Raw genomic sequence first — 17,394 nt, forward strand, 5'->3', positions numbered from 1 at the left:
TTATGGAGTGCACAGGTCATCCTAAACCATCCTAATCTTGTTTGTCAATCTCGAAGAGAGGGATGGCTTCCTGTTGCCTGCCAATTACGATATCAAATAAATTATCAAGAATTTCCCGAATGGGTTGGATTTGCCACAAAAAAAAAGAGCGAACTACTTGATTGCTTTGCAGAATGTCCATCTTAATGATGACGGCAGGTAAACAACAACACAACATTGTTGTAAGTATAGTCGAGGTTTTCAAAGTAGTTTCATTCTTGTTCTACAGTTGCAATGTGTTCGAAACATCCATCAAATCTTGTTGTTCACTGAAAAGAATTGCCTCCCCCAGGATTAGTGATCAAGTGACATCAGTCCCTCTCGCATTGTGCCAGCGAAAGGGCACCTTGACCCACTGATGTTGACAGAATGAGTATTATGTACCCAAACACGCTATCGTGTCACTTTGTACTTGAGCCACACAGAGAGAATATTGTGCACTCACTGCAAAGCAACTCTGTCAACATGTTTAAATTGTAGTTGGACTAAGTTCATCCTGTATACTTGATATCTAATTTAAACCAGATTCTTTTCTTACAGACAGTGTATTGTAGGTGTTCAAATACCTGACATGTTTCGGCGGATCTATCTATCTATCTATCTATCTATCTATCTATCTATCTATCTATCTATCTATCTATCTATCTATCTATCTATCTATCTATCTATCTATCTATCTATCTATCTATCTATCTATCTATCTATCTATCTATCTATCTATCTATCTATATATCTATACATATATATATATATGTAGTTATATACGTATATATATACATATATATATATACGTATACATATATACGTGTATATATATATATATATATAATTTTAAAAAAATATATAAAATTATTAAAAATATACAGCACACAAGCAGAACTTCCGAGTTAACACACACGACATGGACAGTATCAACTTCCTGATGATGCCAGTGGGTCCTGTAAACATCAACCCGCCCCCTCCTAACCTGCTGACAATTTGGCGCAACTCATTCATTATTCATCGCAAACTCCTCTTTAAATACCTCCTTTATTGCTTTACTGTTAAATATTCATTCGCCGAGTCACACTTCTGGCTCACCAAAAAAGCTTCCATCTTGCACAGAAGCTTACCGCGAGGGAGATGTTGGCACCGGTGTAGGGTGTTAAATGTCATGCATTCATTCCTCACATGCAAACTTCGAAGGATCAACAGGAGGTTCATGAAAATTGCTTTTTTTAATTCGTTGTTATTGTTTTTTAAAGGTTAGTCACTGCTAAGTCTCAGATGGCCGCTTGGAAGTTTATGAAATCCTCACATGTTCTCGGTTAATTTTCACTGGCCTATTGATCAGGGATGTTTTAATTGATATGTGAAAATTATAAAGAAAATTACACAATCGGTTTGTTGTACCGTAGTCTTCTTAACTAAGACACAAAAAAACCCAAGCCATGCAAATGTGAACATTGATTAATCCATGGATGGATTAATTCATTTCCTGTTTCAATCGGAATCGATTGTTCTACTTTAGACAAATTGGAACCAAGACGACACCATATAATGGATCAAGTGTATGTCACCAAACAGGATGTTTGCATGGAAAAATGACCACTGAGCTTAGATTGTCACAGAATGTCACCAACAGCTTGTAACAGTCATAGAGAGACTGGAAGAGTCACAAAAAGGAAACAATTGATACCCTAATCTCCATTTTGCCATTGAAATTTCGGGGCTTGGTTCAATGTTACCACATACTGTGTCCTCATTCCACGTTTCTCTCGAGTTTGAAAGCCGAGCGGCGTATCTTAGCAACCTTCCTGAGCACCTGAAGAAAAAAAAACGAAGGCGGCAGCCGCTTCTGAGTGCTTTCGCCAGTGCGTGCGCGGCGGGTGAAAAGACACAGGTGGAACAAAAGAAAAGCGGATAGAAAGTCTCAAAAGTAACCGCAGGACAAAAAAGAAATTGCACCACAAAACGTGCATTAGGCCAGAACTGAGCTTTTTATTTATTTTTATCCGAACGTCACTTTCCGGCTCTTTTATGATGCCGATGTTTTTGCGCGCCTTCTGTTTTGACCATTAGAGACTGAGTGAAATTAAAAGAGCGCAGTGGATGCGAATGAGAAAGGGATAAAAGCTCCTCTGCTGTTGTTGATGTGCGCGTCAAGGCTTTAACCAGCTTGTTTACCATACACCAGCATGGGACACAATATGTTCCCCTCACCCAAGCCCAACCCAAAAAAAGAACAATAAAAGAAGCATTGGTGCATGCGAGGCGAAAAACAAATCATTAACGAAAGGGAGATGCATGAAGATGATGGCTCCCGACTGCGATTCTGAATCCCAAAGACCCAAAAATGAGAACTCATCTCCCCTTGTGTAAAAAAATAACAAAATAAAAAGTGACATCCAAAACATATACTTCACCAACTAGATCTTGATGGTGGCTTATGGGGGATCTTTATAGACCAAGGGTGTCCGAGTCATTTTTTTGCTGCGGGCCACATTGTAGTTCCGGTTTCCTCTCGGTGGCCGTTATGAATTTGGGGAAGCCATTAGAATATTTCTATCTTTCTATGTATTTATTTGTTTGTTTAGTCATGGGTTTATTTGTTTATCTATTATGTAATCATTTATTTCTTTTATGTATTATTTATTTAATCTATTTTATGGGTTTATTTTTATGTTATTTATTGATGTATTTAGTTTTTGCTTTTTTGAATGTTGCTGTGCCGATGACCATTTTGTGTTTGGGAGCCTTTTACTGTGTGAGTTGCTTGTTCTGTAGCCACAAAGGGACATATGTCTTCTTGTGCCGGTCCCAAGCCCGGATAAATACAGAGGGTTGTGTCAGGAAGGGCATCCGTCGTAAAAGCTTGGCCAAAACAAACATGCGGATCAAACCTCTAAAGATGGAGGACACTGATTTGCTGTGGCGACCCCTTGAAGGGAAAAGCCGAAAGGAAAAGATTAGAATGTTTCATCTCCTCCACATATTACATATCGAGTGCACAACAAATTAATGAATAAATAGTTTTCAAATTTGAAGTACAGTAAAGTCTCGTTATATCGATATTCTCGGGAGTCGGAAAAAATATCGATATAACCGGGACTATCGATATATCCGATCCTGCGGCATGTAAATTTTCTCCTTGCGTTCATAGAAATAGTATCGTAATAAGCAGTACTATCGATATAACGAGACTTTACTGTATAATACAATGACTCTCATTGTGGTTTATGTGCTACAATTTCAAATTTGGGTTCAGACTTTAGCTCGCATCATGGAATTTCACAAGTTAAGATTTGCTTTCGCGGGATAAATAAAATGTGGCGGGCCGGACTTGGCTCCCGGGCCTTGACGTTGACACCTGAGATGTAAAGGATTAGCCAGCTAGCTTAATAGAAAGAAAGCTAGCTCGTTTGCTCGCTAGCTAGCTCGCTAATGAGCTGGCTTGATAGATGAGCATGGAATTTCACAAGTTTGATTTGCTTTTGCGGGCCGAATAAAATTATGTGGCGGGTCATATATGCTCTATGAAGATACGTATGTACAACTGGAGAGAATACTACTACAAAAATGTTCGTATGTACCATTGTTTGTAACTCGAATGTTCGCAAGTCGGGGAGTGTCTAATGAAAGGGAGAATTTTTTTTTTGCTCGACCAAATTTGGTCTGAATTTTGTATTCAGGAGGTTTGTGTGATATTGTTTATCGACTGACACATACAGACATGGCCTCTAAGGTACGTCAATCTTCTGCTTCTTTTCCTTTCGGCTTTAAGGTACGTCAATAAAAAAATAAAAAATAAAGTCTGAATTTGCCGGAAGAGTCCAGCTGAGTGACTGCCAATTCTGACAGTTCAAACCAGTGTACTGAGTGCTACTCAGATCACTTTAACCTGGGACGGTGTCCAATCAGCCATCGTACAAACAAAAGGGGAAAGACTAACCTTTGGCTGAAACAGAATATTCCTTTTCAACTTCAACAGCGTTGCAGAAAGCCCCATTGAAGAAGTAAGTTGTCTTTTATTTCTCCTCAATGGATGTTGAAATATTATGTGATTTAAAGGACAACCGATGTCTCTGGACAAGTTGTGTGCATCATTTGTAAAATGGCTTCAAATGATTTCTACTGAGCATATTTTACAAAGATTCCACCGCATGTCGCTATATTTTACGTTTTAAGACTCGCGCTGAATATTCAGGAAGTCTTGTTTTTGAGTTGGTGACGAGTCCGTATGTGACGTCACTAAAGGACCGCCCTTGACCGTACAAAAGACGCATTGTAGCGGTCCTTCCATCACGTCAATGTATTTTGCTGTACCTGTTTGGTCTGGGGACCTCGTGTTGCACCCAAAAGCCGCCCGGAGGCCAGAAGAGGGTGTCCATGCGCCGTATAAGGAATTTATCAGCCTGTGGAAACGGATGTGGCCACAGGAGGTCGCCATTTTGTGTCTCTTTTTTTGGGTGAGAGATTTTCCCCCAATGTTGCCTCAAAATGGCATTCCGTCGCCTTCCGCGTCCTGGCTGCCGCCAGCGGGTACGGCGACCGTGCGCTGCGAGGGATGTTTCGGCGCGGGCTCAGCGCGGCGTTGAAAGACGAGCTGGCTATACGTGGCGGAAGTGCGCCTGTGGCAAGGTCTCCCATCAGCCTCCGGCAGGACTGCTCCGCCCCCTACCTGTTCCCCCGCGCCCTTGGTCCCACATATCAGTGGATTTTATCACCGGCCTTCCCGTGGTAAGACGGTCATTCTCACAATAACCGGTTTTCTAAGTCGGCACACTTCGTGCCGTTGAGTTACCGTCCGCCATTGACACACGTCGTCCGTCTCCACGGGATCCCCACTGACATCGTGTCGGACCGAGGGCCCCAGTTCATCCCGGGTCTGGAAGCGTTTCTGCAGGTCCATGGGGGCGTCGGCCAGCCTGTCCTCCGGTTACCATCCACAGTCCAACGGCCAGACCGACCGGAAGAACCAGGACCTGGAGGCGGCCCTGCGCTGCGTATGCCTTCATCGTCCCTCGGCCTGGCGTGGGTGGAATATGCCCACAACACCCTGGTCTCCTCAGCCACAGGTCGGTCACCGTTTATGTCGGCTTACCAGCCGCCGCTCTTTTCATCGGGTATGGAGGGAGACCAGGGCAGCCCTATCACGCACGGCAGTCCGGAACCAAAGGGTCGCGGATCGCCGTCGCCGTTCCGCGCCAGCCTACCAGGTGGGCCAGAAGGTCTGGTTGTCCACAAGGGACCTACGGCTGGCCGGGACAACCCCCAAATTGGGTCCGCGTTTCGCGGGCCCCTTCACTGTGGAGGCCATCATTTCGCGGTCCGACTTCGGCTGCCCGCCTCCATGAAGATCCACCCGGTTTTCCATGTATCTCTCATCAAACCGGTGGAGTCCAGCCCCTTGGCCCCCCCTCTTGCCCAACCCCCCCCCCCCGCGGATGGTGGATGGAGGACCGGCATACGCAGTGCGGGAGATCCTGGATCACGCCGCAGGGGAAAGGGCATCCAGTACCTGGTCGACTGGGATACGGACCGGAGGACCGTCAATGGGTTCCGCGAACCTGGATTCACCCGTCGCTCCTGAGAGACTTCCACGAGGCTCACCCGTCGAAAACAGGAGGCGTCCGTTGAGGGGGGGGTACTGTCATGAGCCAGTTGACAGCGGGGCGGGGCCTCCGTTCCCGCCGCTCGCCAGCTGCTGATGTTACCAGTACATTATTTGTGATTTTAGCCACGAACGCGTTTGTTGTTTGCACCGCGTCGTAGGTTGTTTTGCACCCCCGTGTGCCACTTTATTTTCTTGGTTAATTGCCGCCACTCACCCACTAACATTGTCAGTTGTCATTTTGAGTTTGTTTCACGAGTTTTTACCGGGTCCGCGTATTTTCGGACCCGCGCTTTATGTTAATAAAACGCCTCTGTCCTGCTCTACGATCCACCGCCTATACCACACGTTCCTGCTCGCCAGCTGCCATGTATGCTTTCTTCTTCAGAACTATTTGAATCATATTCAGAACTGGATGTGTCACAAGAAAGCATATTCTCAGAATCTGAAGCCATTGTTTTGATTCACTAGAAATGCAAGACGTCTTGGTGTGACGTCACGAACTGGGGGCGGGACTTTCTGAAAATGCCCAATTCGCAGCTCAATTTTTTGCAGATTTTGGACACGAAGTCATTTTTATTGGTGTTTTGCATTTGACTAAAAATATACTGCGTGTTTTGGGTATTTTAGATGCTATAAAATGTTTTTCTGGTGTCAGTTATAAAACAAAAAAGTGACGTCGGTTGTCCTTTAATTATTACTTTTCTTATGTGTTACTGGACATCTCCAGCTCCCATTTTTCTGTCCCTTTCCTTCCTCGTCTTGTTTCCAAGAGGATGATATGGAGAATGCGCCGTCGTTCCAGGACAATCTGTCTGTCCTTGGCAGTCATCTCCATTTTTCTGCACTTCTTCCTGATGTTTGTCTCCCTTTCCTTGTACCACCAACCCTGTGACCCGCCGCCACTCATTTGGAAAACCTTCGCTAAACGCCCGGCGAACGAAAGCGACATCATTGCAGTTCTGGGCGAATCGACGGGCGGCCCACCAAGATATTCTCCCGATGCCTCTTTGGACAATTTCCAGGGCGGAAGAATCGCGCCCACCGTTGAGTCTCTTGCGACCAGTCTGGCGAAACTCCAGGCACTGTTTAACCATCCTCTTTATAATGTGCCCATGTCGGCCGTTCGAGATGAGGATTTGTTGTTGAAGGTCATACCAAAGCTGCAATCCGAGAGGAGCTCCCAAATGTGGTCAGTAGACAAAAACTGGATTTAATTTTTCAGATTAAATGATTAAATCAGATTTTTTTGTATACATTATAACTCATTGAACAAGTGCTGACACCCACACCACATGGTAACTACCAGGCAGAACGCCATTATTAACTCATTCGCTGCCATTGAAAAGTGTTTGACGTTTTTCTTGTGGTGCCGATAAAGCACTGGTCAGACCTCTGGCAATGTTTTGTCTTTCCACAAGGGCAGCATTTGCCTTTTGTCCATATTTTGTTACAGCTTCAGCTGTTGTTAAAGCACTATATTAATCAATATGTATGTATTGTATTTTGTGCAACCGCCCCCATTTCAAGCTCAGATAACTCCAGATGCGTATAATTTAGGAATGAACTCCTTTTTTTAAAAAAAATGAAGAGAGTCTAATGTTCCTTACGCTGAATTGGATGTTTATGTAGTCGGAAAACTCAATATTCGGAGGGTCCTGCAATTTGAGTGGAAATGACAAAAACCCTGGCACTGGAGGGGACACATTTTTGCGCATCATCTGGCAGTTAATGAGTTAAATGATCAATATCGTTTGTTGACACAAATCCAAAACATTCCAAATGACCATGACGCTATTCGCAGGGTGAGTGGAAGCCAGGAAAGTTACGACAACGTCCACTGGAACAGCAGCAGTGACAGTCATCCCCCCTGGCTGCGTTTTCATCTGGCCATCTCCCGATGGCAACTCTACTCCCACCCGGACCCCAACATGGAGTCTGTGATCCAACAACTCGCCACTGACCGCATTGTTAGCGCAGGTATGACGCAACGGACGGGTGTGTGATGTTGCGACCGCTCAAGCCACTTGAAGTCACACACACACACACACACACACACACACACACACACACACACACACACACACACACACACACACACACACACACACACACACACACATATATATATATATATATATATATATATATATATATATATATATATATATATATATATATATATATATATATATATATATATATATATATATAAAAGACGAAATGAGGTGCTTGAGCCAACACTGGATGTCAAAGGGTGAATGTCCTTTGAGGACGAGGAGACAGAACGATTTTGAAGAATAGCTGACAGCTGCTGTTCAGGAGTGACACTTTCAAATGCAGATTCCATCCTTGTTTGATTCTGTCAGCATCAAGAGGCTTTTTAAAAAACTTGGGAGGATCAGCTGAGGAGGGATGACAATTTTTTTTTTTTGGGGGGGGGGCACACTTTCCCTTGCTAGCCCAATCACGCAAGAGGAAATTAGGACTTGCTCAACTTATTAAAACATGTAAACAATACGACCATCTTGAATTTCCAAATCCTTTTTGTGTTGTGCTTAGCTTGTAGTTTCACTTTCAACCACACTCAATATTTTTGGGAACTGTTGTTGCATTCCTAATAACATTCTTATCTTTGTTTACCCCCCAGTGCAGAAAACTGGGGGTACACAACTGAAGCTGGTGATGTCATTTCCAAACTATGGACAGGCCATGTTCAAACCAATGAAGTGAGTAATAGATAATGGAGAAAAAAATCCCATTTGAGAGACCTTATGAAAAAAAGGATAAAACTTTCCTTCAGTTTGTGTGAATCCCTCAGGACTTACAAGCCGTGTTCAAGGAAACCGAACACGTCTCACACATTTTTACTAACTTGACGATAGAAAATCCATTCCAATCAAGCGGTGCTACAAAGAATCTGTCAGGGTCGAACATGAGCCATTCTAGGGACCTTGATCGACCCAAGATATAATAACACGGGATGTTTAATCGTTGATTCCCAAGATTTTTCTTCACTGTCACCTGTGACCGACATTTTATGCTTGCAGGCAGGAAAGGGATGATGAAACCAACTATAACCTCTACTATTTCTCTGACTTTGAGCGGCACAATGCAGAAATTGGAGCCTTTCACCTCGACAGGTATGACATTACATTCGTGTAAAGAGGGGTCCACGCATATCACATTTTAACAAGCACACACTCACAAAATAAAAAAAAAACACACACACACAAGTAAAGGCAGCTAGCTAGCATCCACCAGTTCTTCTGGTGGACGCTAGCTAGCATCCAGCACTTCTTCTGGTGGACGCTAGCTAGCATCCACCAGTTCTTCCGGTGGACGTCAGCATCACAGTTAGCTTATCTGGTAACTGTATTGCTGGAGCCATTTTGATTGTGAATTCCACTCTCCTTCCGTGTTTGGCAACATTATAAGATAATTCCTGATTGTGTCACAGTTTTGGCTCACCCCAACTGGACTTTGACCACCAGTTCTTCTGGTAGATGTTAGCTATCATCCACCAGTTCTGGTGGACGCTAGCATCAGCGTTAGTTTATCTGGTAACTATATTGCGGCAGCCATTTTGATTTTTAATTCCACTCTCTTTTCATGTCTGGTAAGTTTCAGATAATTCCTGATTGTGTCACAGATATGGCTCACCCCAAATGGGCTTTGATCACACACATAAGGATCGTGTATATTGAACAGATTTAACATTTACGATTGTTGACACCACTGAGCTCACTTTTGACACAGCCACACTACAAGATAAAGATGGGGGAAATCCTCAAATTACACGAAACCGCACTTTCATTTCATCATGTGTCTCTGTCCTTCTCCGGTGTGCTCAATCCTCACTTCTCATACTTTGTATCTCCTCACTGGGTAGGATTTTAGGGTATCGGAGGATACCTCCGGTCGTTGGGAGGCAGGTGGATGTCGTCAAAGAGATTCAAGACATCACGACGGATCGCAAATTGGCCAGGACGTTTTTTAATTCCCCTGGTAGTCCTTGTTTTCAATTTTCACTTTGAGATTGGATTTAGTTCTCACTTCCATCCACTCTCCCTGCTCTTCCTGCTCCCCCTAGTGGGCAATGTGTGTTTCTACGGACGGTGCTCCTACTATTGCTCGACAGAACACGCAGTGTGCGGTAGACCTAAGAAGTTGGAGGCCTCTTTCGCCCTCATGCTGCCCGACCTCTCCCTGGCCACACGGAGGAGCTGGCGATCGCCTTGGAGACGCTCTTACAGCCGCAGCAAACTGGCAAAGTCAGCGGATTGTCACTATACAAGGTTGATCTTGATACATGGGCTGCAAGCGATCTGTATTGCAGGTGGGAGACTGATCCAGACTACTGCACGGCCGTCAAGAAAACAGCACCATATGACAAAGGAACAAGGCTGGTGGACTTCATTGACTTGGTCATATTGGACTTCCTAATGAGTAGGTTTACGTTTCCATTAATACACACACGATGTTATAATCATGTGTCATGGGGACCATGGATACCAAACAATGGGGGCCCTCCCATCAGCATTTGAATATCCTACCCCTCTGAGGTCGAGGGATTACTTTGGTAAAGGAGAAGTGCTCACTCAATGGATCTGTGAACAATTAGTGAGGAAAAACAGGCCTTCTGTGTACAGTTAAAACTTATTGGATCTTTTGGGTCGGCTCATGAAAAACTTATCTTTTGGAATTGGGTTAATCAGAACAGAACACATTTCCCCCCATATTCTTGTAGAGATTGGAGAGAAATGTGGCAGTGAAAGTCTGTTAAAGTCTGAAATTAATGCAGGGTTAATCATAGGCACTTTTAATTGTAAAGACATTCAAGAACATTTGAATGTCATTATAATCAATGATTAATTTTACTTGCCTTTAGATTAAGTTGTACATGTTAGGTTATGGTAAGTTTGGACATTTTAAAGAAAATAGGTTTACATTAAAAAAACTTAAAGGACAACCAACACCATTTTTTTGTTTCATAACTGACATCAGAAAAACGTTTTATAGCATCTAGAATACTCAAAACATGCAGGCTGATATTTATAGTCAAATGCAAAACACCAATAAAAATGACTTAAAGTGTGCTAAAACTGCAACAAGGTGAGCTGTGAATTGGGGATTTTCAGAAAGTCCAGCCCCCAGTTCGTGACATTACGCCAAGACCTTGCTCGAGAATCAAAACAATGGCTTCAGATTCGGCGAAGATGCTTTCTTGTTACTCATCCAGTTGTGAATATGATTCAACTTGTGGAGGAAAGCATAAATGTTTGCAATCGATTAAAGAAGTCCTCCCATATCCCTTTTATCACTTTGCTGCTGTGAAATGTGAATTTCTCCACTGCCAGACTAATAAAGGCAAATCCAATCTCCATATCAATTCGAGCCATCAATGACAGCAATGTAGCGTCTCAGAAAATGCAGAAGATGGCGCCCAAGCTCTGTTGGAAATGGGTTGATTTGTCTGCTGAGGATTTGTGTCAGCGAATATCAAATAGTTGTCTTGGTGCAAACAAGATTCACCATCGCGTTATTTATGTTTTCCTTCTAATTTCGCCATCAACACGAAGTTTTCAGACCAAACAAAGTACCGCAAAATGCATTGTGTGTCGCTTTCTCGGTCAGGGGCGTTCCAAGTGTGATGTCACGTGGGGATCGTCATCAACTCGAAAACAAGACTTCCTGAAAATTCAGCGCTAGTGTTAAAGGACAACCGACGTCTCCGGACAAGTTGTGTCCATAATTTGTAAAATGGCTTCAAATGACTTCTACTGAGCGTATTTTACAAAGATTCCACCGCATATAGCTATATTTTACGTTTTAAGACCCGCACTGAATATTCCGGAAGTCTTGTTTTTGAGTTAGTGACGAGTCCTCACCCTACGTCACTGAAGGAACGCCCCTCACCGAGAAAGGATATACCTTGCATCACCTCAACGCATTTTGTGGTACTTTGTTTGGTCTGAAAACGCCGTGGTGATGGCGAAATTAGAAGGAAAACACATAAATAACGCAATGGTGAATCGTTGTGTGTTGCGCCAAGACTTCTACAGTGTATTTGATGTTCGCTTACAAAAAACATCCCAGGAGACAATTTCCACAGAGCTTTGTCGCACTCTTCGGCCTTTTTTTGGGTAGTGTGAGTACTAAAGAGTTTGTCACTACATGTCACAAACATGTATGCTTTCCTCTTCAGAACTATTTGAATCATATTCATAACTGGATGAGTAACAAGAAAGCATTTTTTCCGAATCTGAAGCCATTGTTTTGATTTTCGAGCAAGGCAAGACGTCTTGACGTTACACCAGGAACAAGGGGGCGGGACCTTCTGAAACTGGCCACTTCCGGGTTCAATTTGAAGTAGTTTTTATTTTTATTATTTTATTTTATTTCATTTTTATTGGTGTTTTGCATTTGACAAAAATATGGGTATTTTAGATGCTATAAAACGTTTTTCTGATGTCAGTTAGGAAACAAAAAAGTGATGTCGGTTGTCCTTTAAAACGTAACATTTAGCCATATGCTAAATATGGTAGAAGTAGAAGTCATTTGAAGTAGAAGTCATTTGAAGTGATTTTACAAATTATGGACATAACTTGTCCGGAGGCGTCGGTTGTCCTTTAAGTGTGTCGACTTTTTATGTTCGTATAACGGAATGGAACTGAACTTGTCAAGGGGTGGTGAATTCATCCATCCGTCCATTTTCCGTACCGCTTATTCCTCATTAGGGTCGCGGGGGTTGCTGGAGCCTATATCAGCTGTCTTCGGGCACGAGGCGGGGGACACCCTGAATTGGTTGCCAGCCAAAGAAGTGCAACAGTCACTCTCACACTCACACCTAGGGACAAATTAGAGTGGTCAATCTGCCTGCCATGCATGTTTTTGGAGTGTGGGAGGAAACCGGAGGACCCGGAGAAAGCCCACGCGGGCCCGGGGAGAACATGCAAGCTCCACACACTGAGGCCGGACCGGGACGCGGACCGGCGACCTCTGCACTGTGAAGCCGGTGTGCTAACCACTCGACGACCGGGCCGCCCGGTGGTGAATTCAAATGACAGAAAGAGTACGTTTTGGTTGTTTATGATCATGCGTTTTTACATATTGTTTATGAGCATTGACAATAATTTGGGAATACATGAATATGAAATCAGGAAAGCACATTCGTGAAACGAACTTTTTGACGTTGTCAACATCTACCACTGACTAACCCTTTCACCAAAGGTGAGTCAAAATAATAACAGGTTGACATACTTTGATTTTGTTTACCGTTTTCTCCTGGTTTCTTTTTCGTTTCTCATTTTGTGAGAAAACGTCGACATTCAAGTGAAAAAGTTCATTGCCAAAGCCAAAGTCGTTACAATGATGTGACGTTCAATGTCTAGCGAAAAGCGGCGGATTTTCCATTTGGACGTGTTGCCGTGGCAACTCCTATGCAGGTAAAAAGAAAGCGTCTCAACGCCTTGCACCAACGGACCGCTTTCATGACGTTCTAAACCACAGAAGCGACGAATCTGTCCCATTTCGCCGTCCTACGTGATCGTCAAAGAACAGCTGTTATATTGAAAGGGTCCCCAAAGTGTAAGTACATTCACAAGTTTTATCGAGTAAATACATCATGGGTGTTCACTGGCATCCAAGCTAGCGAATAAACTTTCGCTGGTGTTGTCTTTTTTCCCGTTTCTTGTTACGTTTTATCAAATTTTACTTATTAAAACCCTTCAGAGTACATATATTAATGACTAAGAAAAAACATTTGACCCCGAAGTACACCACACCATTCATTCATTTCTCATCAATAATCTTCAGTTCGTGCTAGTTAGGTCGAGCTTGGCAAATATCACACGTAAAGCAATTCCCTATTGTGTTGCTATTGAAACGATACAAAACAACACTAATTTTAACATTGGAGTTCTTTATTGCCAAAAATGTATTGTAACTGAAAATATTTTACGAGATATTACTTTTGGTTATCTGCTGAAATGGTTGAACACAAGTTTGTGCCACTGTTAGATAACCAAAATCAATGTTGTAGATGGTACTTGCTAAATTATGACAAACAATATTTAATCGCTCTGTCCTTCCTTCACAAGATCAGGGGAAAATGTGTCAAGACACAGTTGGTGAGCTTTGCTGACGACCTTGGCGCAGCTGCCACTTCACAGGGTAGAGTCTCACCATGGAACCCCTGAAGCGTTCAACAGACGGCGTAAAGCCGAACGCTAAGCCAAAGAAAAGGACTGGCTCTACGGTTGGCAACAGCCAAACCAGTTTGCCGCCACTCTGGCCTGTGCCGTATTCATATTCGGCGTCCACGCTGCGTCGGAGCCTTTTTGATCCCGCCACCATCGTTGGTGTTACAGACTCCTCTGTCACCCGTGATGCGGTGGCTCAAGCTGGATCAATGGTCTCAACAGAGTCAAGATGGAAGGAAAGATTATCAGCAGCATCTTTATCATGCAGTGACCTATCTGATGAAGCAGCAAGGAGGTATTATACTGCATAGCACATGTGACATTCTGAATAACACTTATTCACATGTAAATGTTATCACTCAATCAGTTTCACAGATAAAGATGAACGCAGAGTCATCATTCGGGATTTATTCACTCTCCCCGCCATAGTTATGAGCACATCCTCTGAAAGTTCTTGTTCTGCGGTTGAAGTGAAATTACCAGAGCTAAAATGGACAGAAAATCCTCCAAAGAAGGCCTCTGCAACATGCACTGACATCTCCATGAAGACTGCTGTTAATCTGGCACAAAGGTATGAGTGTGATAATAAATAATATTAAAGTTGGGAAACAATTGCTTCATATAATCATTTCATTGTACCACATACTGTTTCAGTTTGACAGAGAAAGATGCACCAAGAGTCACTAGAAGGGACTTGTTCAATCTTTCTGCCATTGGTCCGACCATTTTCCCTCGAAGCCCCAGTCTTGTGGGATCACGCAAAGCCACCGCAGAGATACAATGGACCGAAAAACCAAGACAGAAGCCACTGCTATCATGCGCTGACTTTCCTGTAACTGCTACTGAACAAGCAGCAGCAGCCGCACAGAAGTACTTGACACATATATATATATATATATATATATATATATATATATATATATATATATATATATATATATATATATATATATATATATATATATATATATATATATAAATTATCAAATAAAACTGCATGTATTTTTTTTTACTATCTATCCACATCCCCGACCCACCAGTTGGGAATCAATGCTCTCGATCTCTAACCAGCATAGCCAATCGTCAGAAGAGAAATTCAGCATGTGAGGAAAGTATTATCTAAATTAGCCCCCACTGTAATGTAAACTTGTTAATAAAACGCACAACGCTTTGCTTCCAGGCACAGAAATAAGCTGATAAGCTAACTCTGTAATTTTTTTACACTCTCCAGAGATGCAACTATCGTACTAGTGCCTTGTTGAGCGCACTTGGCAATAAGCAGCAGTTTGGCAAATCTTGAACAATAAATTAAAAAAAGTAGCTTGGAGCTGTTATTCCCAGGTAAAGTTGACGTCAAACTAAATATATAAAAAAAAGAAATTTACTTATACACGCGGTATTTAAAATAGCTACATAGCTTTTCCTTCGGAAACACTATTTAGCTTAATGCTAGCAAAGAATACATAGCGCCACCGACTTGCTAATGGTTGACATTGATCAATATGGTTTTAGAAGCAACTGAAATGTTGACAAACAGTGGAGCAACACATTTATTATATCTAAAGTAGTTGTTGGGCTCATAGATCAGCAACCTAAGACTCCCCCCCCCCACCAGCTTCTCAACATCTGATTGGGCATGGGACACAAGCACGGGCGTGATCAACCTGTCGCTGGCCACCATCGATGAGGGTGTCTAGTGATGAAAGGCCGAAACACACAATGATTCTTTGGAGCACTTCTGATGATGTGTCCCAAATTCACAACCTTCCCATCCCTGAGGCATAGCTCCCACACCACTCTCAACATCAAGGCTAAATCTCATGTGAGGACCATCCATTGGCACAAACGGACAGAATAACATCATGTCCAGTGTTTCATGATTCTGATTCTAAGAAATTTACTTACAGGTGCGGCATCTAAAATAGCTCCATAGATTTTCCTTAGGAAACGCTGTTTAGCTTGATGCTAATAAAGAATGCAAAGCGCCATCGAATTGCTAATGGTTGACATTGATCAATATGGTTTTAGAAGCAACTAAAATTTTGACACAGTGCAGCAACACATTTATGAAATTTAAAGTAAAATGACGAAAATGATAATATTACAACCAAGTTACTTAGCGTCGAAGAAGTGTTGTTCTTCAGTTCTCTACATGTCAATATTGTTCTGCCTCCCCTTAGCCAGGGTAGCACCTCAGCAGGAACAGCACGTCGGATTGGATTGCAGCACAAAATTATTTACGCCCAAATGGATTTATTCTGAAATTCTCTTACTCAATATTTTACACACCATTTACACACCATTTTTATTTGTTTTAGGGCGACTCTTGTTGAAAAGGTTCCCATTACTGGCATGGAAATAGTTCAATTTTTCCTCAAGGAAAGAGATTTGGGAGAACTAAAGGTGTTTTACTTGAAAGAACAAGAGGGTGACTTGTACAGGTACAGCTTGCCTTTTCTACACCGACTGGTAGCGCACCAACGGGCAGCATCAAATATGCGTTTGTTGTCTTTTGTACTCAAGACCCTATGACCTGCGAGTGGTCCCAGTCCATGAGGCCGGTTCCGAGCACTACGTCTTTACCGTCAGTACAGTGCTTCACGTCACCCAGAGTGGTTACGGAGGACTTGTTTCTTTGGAAGCGTGGCACAGAGAATCGGTGCTTTGGACGGCTTTGCGGGCGGTTCCCTTTTTTCGGGATTTTATTCTACGAAATGCTGTCGCTCTGTAAGTGCTCTTATTTAATTCAAAAACAACAAGCTTTATTACTGTAGAACTGCATTGTGTGTTATGTGTGTTACCTAATATTGTGATCATGTTGTTTGTCTTTTGTACTAGGTGGTATAAAAATGTGCGTGAGCTTGTTTACAGGCAAAGGTTTGAGGAAGTGCAGGCTCTCCTGCTAACAAACATCCCCCAGTACAGAAATGGCCTTCTTCTCTTATCCAGGTCAGTCTCAATTTTCACACCAGGTCGCTTGAATTTTCAGCCTGAAACCAGTGTCTGAAAATCATGACAAAAAGTTAGCGGACACCAGGGCAGACAACTCTGAAAAGTTGCCTGCCCGATTTTTCACAACTTGAAACACAATAAGATGACTAATCGCAAAAAAAATCATTGTTGCAAAGTATTAAAGATTAATAATCAGAATATATAACAGAACAATACTTTAAAATTAAGTAATTAAACAGCTTCTCCTAAGCCATTAACTCTTTGAACAGTAGCCCAAATGGAACTGTATAGTGCCTCTTTGCAATTTTTTGATGATGATACTAGTGCAGCGTGTTCGACCGGAAACAAATTCCTTGTGTGTTCTACATACTTGGCAAGAAAGATGATTCTGATTCTGATCTACCTACCACAAATGCTCCCTTGCTTAATTTGTCCTTTGCTGATGATTTTGCTCCAGTTGTCATTTGTCCGTACACAGTGCAATATTTGCGTTGCGTCATCTGCTGCAAGCCACGTAATTTGGAATTTGTGTTTACTTTTATGATGTTACAAGTGATGGAAAAGAAAAATGTTCTTTGAGCTATAGCCTAGTCAAACTACCGTATT

The 17,394-nt window shown here is 42.6% G+C and overlaps 2 protein-coding genes across 2 annotated transcripts in view; both read left to right on the top strand.

Annotated features, from left to right (window-relative positions):
* Positions 1–874: 874 nt before the first annotated feature.
* The window catches only part of LOC148892415 (extracellular serine/threonine protein kinase FAM20C-like), a 44,729-nt gene continuing 28,209 nt past the window's right edge, over positions 875–17,394 (top strand). The window contains exons 1-8 of the mRNA XM_089006711.1: positions 875–4,034; positions 6,406–6,824; positions 7,437–7,612; positions 8,283–8,361; positions 8,683–8,775; positions 9,525–9,640; positions 9,726–9,906; positions 9,972–10,081. Of these exons, the coding sequence (XP_088862837.1) occupies positions 6,409–6,824; positions 7,437–7,612; positions 8,283–8,361; positions 8,683–8,775; positions 9,525–9,640; positions 9,726–9,906; positions 9,972–10,081 (1,171 nt within the window). The 5' untranslated portion in view covers positions 875–4,034; positions 6,406–6,408. The remainder of the gene's footprint in view (positions 4,035–6,405; positions 6,825–7,436; positions 7,613–8,282; positions 8,362–8,682; positions 8,776–9,524; positions 9,641–9,725; positions 9,907–9,971; positions 10,082–17,394) is intronic.
* dnhd1 (dynein heavy chain domain 1) overlaps positions 13,745–17,394 on the top strand; it is a 30,426-nt gene continuing 26,776 nt past the window's right edge. Inside the window, exons 1-6 of the mRNA XM_089006710.1 lie at positions 13,745–14,131; positions 14,204–14,407; positions 14,491–14,706; positions 16,155–16,277; positions 16,360–16,563; positions 16,675–16,785. Coding sequence (XP_088862836.1) covers positions 13,821–14,131; positions 14,204–14,407; positions 14,491–14,706; positions 16,155–16,277; positions 16,360–16,563; positions 16,675–16,785 — 1,169 coding nt within the window. The 5' untranslated portion in view covers positions 13,745–13,820. The remainder of the gene's footprint in view (positions 14,132–14,203; positions 14,408–14,490; positions 14,707–16,154; positions 16,278–16,359; positions 16,564–16,674; positions 16,786–17,394) is intronic.

Source organism: Hippocampus bargibanti, linkage group LG10 (assembly GCF_051943395.1).
Source record: "Hippocampus bargibanti isolate YZ-2025 linkage group LG10, ASM5194339v1, whole genome shotgun sequence".
Lineage (NCBI taxonomy): Eukaryota > Metazoa > Chordata > Actinopteri > Syngnathiformes > Syngnathidae > Hippocampus > Hippocampus bargibanti.